This window comes from Cricetulus griseus, chromosome 2 (genome assembly GCF_003668045.3).
Source record: "Cricetulus griseus strain 17A/GY chromosome 2, alternate assembly CriGri-PICRH-1.0, whole genome shotgun sequence".
Classification (NCBI taxonomy): domain Eukaryota; kingdom Metazoa; phylum Chordata; class Mammalia; order Rodentia; family Cricetidae; genus Cricetulus; species Cricetulus griseus.
In genome coordinates this window covers 33,499,755-33,509,424 of record NC_048595.1, presented here as the reverse complement: position 1 = coordinate 33,509,424, position 9,670 = coordinate 33,499,755, and the positions used below count along the sequence as shown (strand labels likewise).

Here is a 9,670-nt window from a genome sequence, read left to right as displayed (position 1 = left end):
CAAGGTTATATTCAGGAATGTTGAAAGTTCCATCTGGACTAGGATATGTGAGAATTTGAAAAGTAAATATATAAGTAAAGAATAGTAATGAATATTAACTATGAATGAAGCATTCACATTGTCCAAAAGTAGGTGAGCACAGAACAAAACTGGAAGGTATGAGGACTGCTTAGAAAATAATACTTCAGAGACTGAATCAAAGAGGAATTTGCTGATTAGACAGTTAAGAAGTACTCTGAAGATGAGAGGCCATCCATACCCATGAACATCCAAGGGTAGAATGTGATCTAACATCAACAGTCAAGGGTGGGGTTGTCTTGGATTTGACCTACAATGAAAAGCAAGAGTTGAGACTTTTCTGATGAGACCTGAGCTCCTTTTACTTCCAGAATTGCATCATTTGACAGAGAGTTCATCATGTTTTCCCACAGACCACACTGAATTTATGTGTAGTGTTTGTTATCTGAACATATTGGTCCTGTTGTCAGGACAGAATTAAGAAATGCTGTGCTGTTTAGCATATAGTGCCTCAGTCTGCTGCAGTCTCTACTATCATGCTATCCATAGTTATGATGTTTTTTTGCTTTTTATAGGTATAATTTGTGTGTGGGGGAACTATAGCAAGTCATGTAAAGCAAATTACTTGCTGGCTGCTAGGTAGAGGAAACATTATATCAGACCATGGCCACAGAACTTGTATTGCTTCTCTTAAAAATCTTCCCACCTCCTACTCTCAGAATGTATCATACCACTTGCTTTTGCAAGTGGAAAGAGAAGCAGGTCACTCTTAAGAAGCTGATTCATTGTCAGTTTGTCGACTGTTCCTTTTCTTCTATTCAAGGGTAACATGTTGGATATAAGAGTTTCCTCCTCCAAGATGGATGGAAAAGAACAGAAGATCATTCCCAACTGACAGCTATAAACCTGAGCAACAAATTAACCCTGATGCAATCCAGTAAGATTACTGAGGTTTTAGGAATGGTACCTGAGTGTCTCTATTCCATCAAGACAGCAATCTTAGTGTCACAGTGATTTGTCCCAATTACCACATAACATGTTGATTCAAATTAAAGGACAGTTACATAAAACAAACACTGTCCCTTACCTAAAAAGTGAATACTCCAAGGCAGTTTCTGTTGTATCCTGGTTCTCAACTCCACCCTACCATGCCCTATCACCTTGAGAAATGCCCTCTTGATGTCTTTGTTCCTAAGACTATATACCACAGGGTTGAGCAAGGCTGTGAAGGCATTGTAAAAGAGTGAGATCTGTTTGTCTCTCTCAGGGGAGTAGCTGGAGTTGGGCCTCATATAGATGTAAGTGGCTGGACCATAGAAGAATGTGACCACAGTCAGGTGGGAGGCACAGGCAGAGAAAGCCTTGCAGCGAGTTTGGGTAGACTTGATCTTGAGAATTGCCATCCCAATATGAATGTATGATGCCACAATGAGGGAAACTGGAGTAAGACCCATAAAAACGCTCACAATCAGATCCACCATCTCAATGATGTGGGTATCTGTGCAAGCCAGGCTACGCACTGCAGGGCCTTCACAAAAGTAGTGGTTGACCTTGTTGGGCCCACAATATGGCAGACTCATGGTGAAGAAAGTATGTAACAAAGCAGAAAGGAAACCACAAACCCATGACCCAGCTGCCAACTGTATGCACACTCCCTGGTTGAGGATGACAGTATAATGCAATGGGTAGCAAATGGACACATATTGGTCATAAGCCATGACAACACATAAGGTGCACTCAGAAGTAGCTAGGGAACCAAACAAATACATCTGCAGCCAGCAACCAGCAAAGGAGATTGTCTGGGATTTAGCAAGGTGATGCACTAGCATCTGGGGCATGATGGTGGTGACATAGCACATATCCAACATGGCGAGAATACAGAGGAAGTACATGGGCGTGTGCAGCTGTGTGTCCATGCAGACCAGCATGATGATGACCCATTGCCCATGACCCATTGCCCATGCAGCTGTGTGTCCATGCAGACCAGCATGATGATTGCCCATTGCCCATGACTGAGCTCAGGTAGATGAAAAGGAACACAGTGAAGAGAATGCTGTTGGTTGTGGGGTCACTGGAGAAGCCAAGCAGGATAAACTCAGAAACCCAGCTTTGGTTCTGTCCTGGAATCATCCACATGGTACAGGCTGTAAAAGAATGACATTCATCTGTGTGTCATCTGTCATATGCCAGCTATAGAGACAGAAAGGGTATATACAGCTGGTGAGATGACTCAAAGTTTAACACCACTGACTGCTGTTCCAGGGATCCAAACATCTCAGAGCTGTCTTGTGAGTCCAGTTCCAGGGGATCTGACTCATTTCTCTGACTTCCACAGGGAAGACACACATATGGTGCATAACTGTGCATGTAGGCAAAAATCTATATACAAAAATAAACAAACATAACACCCCTTGCTTAGGAAAAGAAAGGCTGTGTTGAGGACTCTGAGAATACTGTTCAGTTTCTGTGCACTCTTCTTAAGTTGCTGAATCTACCTATGCCTTAGTCCCTTCATCTATCAAATGAGGCTGATGACACTCATGTCTCAGGATTATGATGGGTATCTAAAGCATGTCACAGAACTCTGGAGATAGCGGATAACACATCACATATCATACGCAGTCTCACACTCTCATTCCAACTCTGGGAAGGCAGACACAGAGCATCCCCAGAATAAGAAGGAGAGCTACACTAGCTGAAATGATGAAGACTGCACTACACTGAGAGACCCTGCCTCAAGGAATATTGTCAGAGCAATTGAAGATGAACCCATGTCAGGCTCCGATCATACATCACAGACATATGCAAAATAGAGAGTAAAAAGTAGATGGAGACAGAACAAACATCAGTCCAATGGAGGTCTAGACACACATAGTCATTTGAGTAATGACAGACGTTCATGTGTGCAGTGCACTGGGGACACTATAGTCTTCCCAGGGAATGCTGATGGATCATGTGGATATGAGAGCAGGAAAGTTATTTCTTCCTGTTTTTCCTATCTCCCTCTGCAGGCAAACAATGAATTCCAGCTGTAATGGAGCTTTAAATAATAAATATAAAGCAACCAATGTTTTAGATTCAAACCTGATAAATATATCTATCATTTTAGGGGAAGAAAAGGTAAGATTTATTTTAAAAGAGCATTTTCCTCTAAGGGAAAAATAAGGGTAACCTAGAATAAGAAAAAATAGTACTCAAAGTACATAGACAATGATTTAGAAAAGCACAAACATAACAACAGATGCTCCAATAGAACAGTGTACCATATTTAAATGTCATTTCACAACACAGCTGTGAGCGCCGATGAGGCTAATATTCTCAGCACCATTTCTCATCTGGAAATTGCAGAAGAACACCTCAGTGCTGATACCCACCCTCCTCTTCTCACTCTCACATCCCCACACACCTACCAGCATGTTTACAATAATAGCAATCTAGTATTGAGTAGAGTAACTGGATCCATTGGGATAGTAAATTAAATTGATCCCTTTAGTGTATGGCTGACTGTGTTCCCTAATATGGAACACACTTAATGCATTGCTCGGCAATACAACTATCAGTTGTATTTGTGAAACAATATGTAAACACACACATGCTTAAGGAAAGACATGTAAAGAAAATTTACTAACACTTCTCACAATAGTCTGAACTAAGGCAACACTCATGCTAATAAGCAGGAAAAAGGTTAAAATAGGAATTTTCTTTGATGGGAGCAGAATATGAAAGAGCCTTCAAGACATCCTTGGTCTTCACTTTCCCTGTCCCATACCCTCTCCTGACCAGTCTACTACTCATAACCTTCACAACTGTCTTTCCTATCAACGCGAGTCAGGAATGCATTGTCTCTCCTGGCATTTCTGCTTCACTATTTCCATGTACCCACTGCTATCACAATTTCCCCCTGCAATACAGACTTTGCTCTTTTTAATTTTTTTTAAGCTTTTAAAAGATGCTTTTATTTATTTTGTAGTATGTGCATTACAGGAAACAAAACACAAGAAGCCAAGAACAGTCTCCCAGTCATAAGCGCTCAGCTTGCTGTGTCCTTCTAGATGCTGTAATGTACACACATTTAGGGAATTGAGATTATACAATTATGTATCAAGCTTTCCCCCACACACACATTGTGAACATTCACCAACTAAAACCCCCAACGCTACATGAGTATTTTGATAACCAAGAATACACCACGCCATCTCAATCTGTCAGACAAGACTGTAATCCTGTCTTCCTTGGCAACAAAAATTTCATAGAAGACAAAAATGGCAGCAGGGCTTCTAGATAGAAATACTGGCGAAGTTACAATTAAAATTCTGCATTCCCTCAATGCTCAGCTTATAAGGAAACACAAAGCAACAGACCAACTAAGTACAGCATTCCTAAGATCTATATAGTAAATATGAAGGTGTTCCTGCTCAATAAATGTATTCCTATGGAGCACTGAAGATGCGCCTACAGCAGGGGTCCTCAGGATGTCAATGTCAACACAGCACAGCGCCGTAGATCTCGCCCTGTGAACCTCTCTGCCTCTCCAGTCAGTCTAACAACATGAATTAACTCACACTGTCCAGACATGGCGTAACAATTCAAGAGGCACCTTTTCTGTCAATCTATGAAGCTATACTTTTAACCATATGCTCTCCTTTAGGACATTCATGAAGTTCAGATGTTGTGGGATGAACTTTGTACACAATAAACACAAGTATCTGCACATACGGATCCCTGGGTACAGCTGTTTTCTAGATGTGGTGGTCCTAGCAAAGAGCTCTTCCTTCATCCGTCCTCTTCTCTGCACAACTCCTGTCCAGGATGCTGCCAGTCTTACAAAGGTCACCCCCAGAAGACAGCCCTTCTTTTGGGCACTGGAACTTATTCTCTAATACTTGGCAACATTCACCATTAACTGAAATGCACACAGGAACAGTGGCTAGGCCGGTGGAACCAACCAACGGGCAGCGCCTTGCCCTGCACTATTCTTTCTCCTATTCGCCTCCACCAGGTAACAGTATCTGCTCAAAGACAAAGCTTACCAATTCCACACCCCCCATAACCATTCCTATGAAATAATAATCCTTAAAAGGTGTTAACTCTCTATTTTTACCATGTGCATTTTTTACATTAATTAGTACATGTGGGCACATGCATGCCACTTGTATAAGGCTATAAGACAATTTGTGAATCACTTTTCTCCTTTCATCATGGGGATCCTGGCAAGCAGACTCAGGCCACCAGCTGGGTGACAAGCCCCTTTATCTGCTGGGCCATCCCAACAGTCCATTATGCACATTTTCTTACTGTTTTGAGACAAAGTCTGTGTAGCCCTGGCTGGCCTGGAACTCACAAGATCCACCTGCCTCAACCTAGGATTAAAGGTATGCATTACCGCACCAAATCTATTATGCACTTTAAAGTCTAAAGACTAGATGTTTCCACTAACACTTCTGTTTCCCCAGCATATGTACAATGCAGTGCAGTAAATAAACTGCACACACCTATAAATAGCAACCTTCTGGTCTAGAACCTCTCCCCATCTCTCTTAACCCAGTTTATGTAACTTATGTTTTTTTTTTTTTGTGGGGATATTAACAATTTCACGTCCTAAATGGTTTTGAGTTTTTTCCTATGAATTTTCACAACTTTAAAATATGTCTTTTCACTAACTCTACTTTGTCACACACTGGCAGCCTCTTCTCCATCTAGGAAGACTAAGTGCTGCATATTTGGATTTGGTTGTCTTACCATACACCACACATTGCAAAAATAAGATACACAGATAAAAGGGACAATGGCTAATCTTCATTACCAAAACTTACATTAGTATTAGGCCCTTCATAACTCTTTCTTCCTCCCTCCCAAACCAGCACACGTCATATTGCTCAGAAGTGATTTTAGCATTCCATTTCCAAAAGACATTTCACCACGAGTTTAAACAGAATAATGTACAGAATAATCTACAACAAGTATTATTTACTACGTCTACCTTTGACATACTTTGTGCACTTCTAAACACCTAGAAGGACTAGATGTTTCAGATGAGGACATAAATGTGTCCCCTATATACAGAGTAGTGTTGAAACCACACACATGTAACAATGAGTAGATCTCAAAGTGTCTTCTGCTGAGAGCATTCTGGGCTCCCACCTCCTTTCTCTCCAGCCCCTCCCCTGTATCATGTGACACAGGCACCTGATACTTTCACCACTCCTTTCAGAAGACAACCTTGCTATGACTTTTAATACAGAGTATATAGAATGGGCTAGTTTACCGACTCTACTTTTGCCATACACTGGCAACCTATTTAATACCTAGAAACTAAAATCAGGACTCCTTTGTCCAGTATGTACAATATATACAGTATAGCAAAGTTAAATGAAGTATATACAGGGGGTGATGGGTAAGCTAAAACTATCTAGCACACTAATGGAATCTTTTTGCAGTTTCTTCCCCCCCACCTCCTCAATCCACTGAACAAGTACAGCTGGTACTGTTCTCAGAGGTGGGTTAGCAATTCTACTCTAAACATAGTATCTCCAGTTTTTCAAAATTTATTTACATGAAGTTTTATTCTACTACTTCTACTTTTAAATGTAAACTTATCTGCTATTCACACCGCACTAGTAAATAAAACTATGTAAAGCAATGGTTATTATCTGAGGTATCTTCTAAACGTAACCATCTGGGCTTTGACCCACTTTCTTCTTTTCTCCCTTCTGTCTGCCTTCAAACCAGTAGACAAATATAGGCATATGCAATGCTTAGAAATTGCTGAACAAATTCATATCCCCAAATCATTTACACGGCAATCTTTCCTATAAATTTTAACAGTGTACACAATGTGCTAATTTTGTCATACACTGGCAACCTCTTTAACATTTAGCGAGTAGAAGCTGACATGTCCATTATATACAGTATACACAGAGCAAAACAAAATGCAAATATATAGAAGTGGCATCTGAAAAGGTCCCATATAAAAAACACTACCTCGATGTCTCCCAGCGCTTCCTCCAGAGCACTGAGCAAGTACAGGCAGTACTGCTCATAGAGGTGCTCATAATTCTACTCCCAAAGACAGTGTTTCATGAATTTTAGCAAAAAGATATTTACAAAGTGATATTTCACTACCTCTACATTTAACATACGTTGGGCACTTCTAAACATCTGGATAGACCAGATGTTTCAAGTAAGGACTGTTGTCCACTATGTACACAGCAGTCCAGTAAACAGCACACATGGAACAAGAGTAATAATTAAAAATTTTTTTAACACAAAAAGAAAAATTTTAACACAAAAGTACAAAATATTGTTCTACTACCTCTACTTTGTCATACACTGGCAACCTCTTTAACATCTAGAGTGACTAGATGCTGTGAATAGGACCCCTTTGTCCTTTATATATACTATGTACACAGCAAAGCCAAACGAAATGGGACAGTGGGTTTTTTCCACCCATGGAGCACAATGACTTAGAGCTCTACATTTCCTTCTCCTGGAAACCAGGGAACAAACACAATGTGGTCACCTCAGGAGGGCTTTGGCTATTCCTCCCCAAACAATATTTCAAATGAATCCTAACAAAAACGTATTTACATAATGTATTGTTTTACTACTACTAATAAAATATGTCAGGCACTTTAGAGTATCTAGAAAGATATTTCCCCAAAAATACTTGGCATTGTCAAACACACACCACACCACACCACACCCACACACGCAGGCACATACACACACGGGGGAGGGGGGGTGTTGAAATGAATAAAATGCATACACAATGCAATAGAATACAAAAGAAGACGTCTTCACACGACCAATCTGGCTCCGGACCTCCTCTTCCTCCTGCTGGGTCCTCTAACCTATTGAACAAACTAGGACGAGTGTCGCTCCTGGGGTCTTTTCTAGAGGTGGCTTAAACAATTCCATTGCAAAGTCACTTCTGGAAGACACGTCTACGATGTTTCTAAAGACGACTGGATACACACATGTGATGTCCTACCTCTACTTTACCCTGCGTCGGCAATCTCTACAGCTAGCTGGATGTCCAGATTTCGCCAAAGGGTCGGGGGAAAGGTTGAGAGCAGCTTTTCCATATTATATACAAGGCCTTCTACAGCGGCGGCTGCGTCTTCGCCAGCCTTTCCGACTGGCCGCAAGCGATGTCACGTCCCGGCTTCTCTCGGGTGGAAGGAGGACCCGCGCCCCCACGATCCGTCGATCCTCGGGCTGCTATGCGTTCCTCCAGGACCGTGGGGACCTCTGTCGATCCAGGTCTAAGGGCTCGACAACCGGGCGGGTCCCTCGCAGCGAAGGCCGAGTGCTCTGCTCAGATCCGCCGCCTCAGGCTGCAGAGGCCCCGAAGAGCCAACCTTGGCCTTCGGGTGGCCACCATTCTTCCCGCCACGCCACGCCCGCCCGCCGACTCCAGGGAGGGGTCCTCGAAGGCCGGCTGGGGGCTTCTGCATGGCCCGGCCCCGGGGAGCAGGGGTCCGGCGGGGTCGAGGAGGCCGCGCGCAGAGGGCGCCGCCATCGCGGCGCTTCGTTGGCTGAGGAAGAGTCGCTGTCGGGTCGCGGATCGGCCGGGCCGGCGCCGCTGGGAGGGCTCGGGCTCCTGGGGTCCGCAGGACGTAGACCGGAGCTGCCCCCCGGGCCCCCCGGCTCACCCGGCGCAGGCCGGAGGCGGTGGGGGGCCCGGAGGAAGGAGGCCGCACTCCCTAGCTCGCCACGCTCTCTGCCGGAACTCGCTCTTTTTAATTTTTAAAATTTTTTTCTTGCAACATTCTTTGATCATATCCTTGTCCTCCAGACTCTCCACCAGCTACTCCCAGACTCTCCACACAACTTCATGTTCTTTTCCCTCCCCCACTTTCTTTCAAGACACAACAAAACAAACTACAGAAACTACAAAAAAATCAAAACAAAATAACTCTTCAAAACCATGGAGTCAGTTTCCTGTTGGCCAACCACTCCTGAGCATGTGACTGGGAGTAGAGTGTCACTGATATGCACAGTGACACTCTATTGAAGAAAACTGATTTTCCCTTTCTGAGGCACCAATTGCAAATAAGTTCTTTTTAGGGGCAGAACACAGTGTCCACTTCCCTTTCCCAGTGATGGCTGTTTGTCTTCCTCTGCATGTTCTTCATGTGACTGCTGCAGTGGTTTTTCAAAGTTTTCATATTGCTCCAATCTGGCTCCTGCTGAAAGCCTTTTAAAGCCTCCCAAGCTCTGCATTTGAGTTGAATGCACAGGCCATTCCTGAACCTCCTGCTCTGTGGAGACTAAGCCTCAGCACACAACTGTCTCCTCCACCTCCTCTCTCTCCCCATTCACAAATCCTCATCCTGTACCCAACATGCCTTGCCTCTCTCACACCTTAAGGCATGTGCTTCAATTCTCATCATGGAAGGAGGACCACCCCCTGCACTGTGTTGTTCACACTGTGGCAACAGCAGGACTCAGCTCTTCCAAGGAAGCCTTACCTGTTATGCTACCAGCTCCCAATCCTAACCTAGGAGGACACATCCTGCAATTCTTGTTCATTGGAAAAGTACAATCTGAAGAATCCTTGTGGGTTCTGATGTTAATTTTGACACCAAACAACCTGGACAAACCCTTGTTACCTGAAACCCCACACAACTAAGAAAGGATTATCTCTGGT

The 9,670-nt window shown here is 43.3% G+C and overlaps 1 protein-coding gene across 1 annotated transcript; it reads right to left on the bottom strand.

Annotated features, from left to right (window-relative positions):
• Window positions 1-293: 293 nt before the first annotated feature.
• Window positions 294-2,154, bottom strand: LOC100750564 (olfactory receptor 2G3-like). Its single transcript, XM_035438660.1, has 3 exons — window positions 2,019-2,154; window positions 1,166-1,957; window positions 294-328 (listed from the first exon to the last, which is right to left on the bottom strand). Exons 1-3 carry the CDS (start codon window positions 2,152-2,154, stop codon window positions 294-296), a joined length of 963 nt encoding a protein of 320 aa, XP_035294551.1.
• Window positions 2,155-9,670: the final 7,516 nt, after the last annotated feature.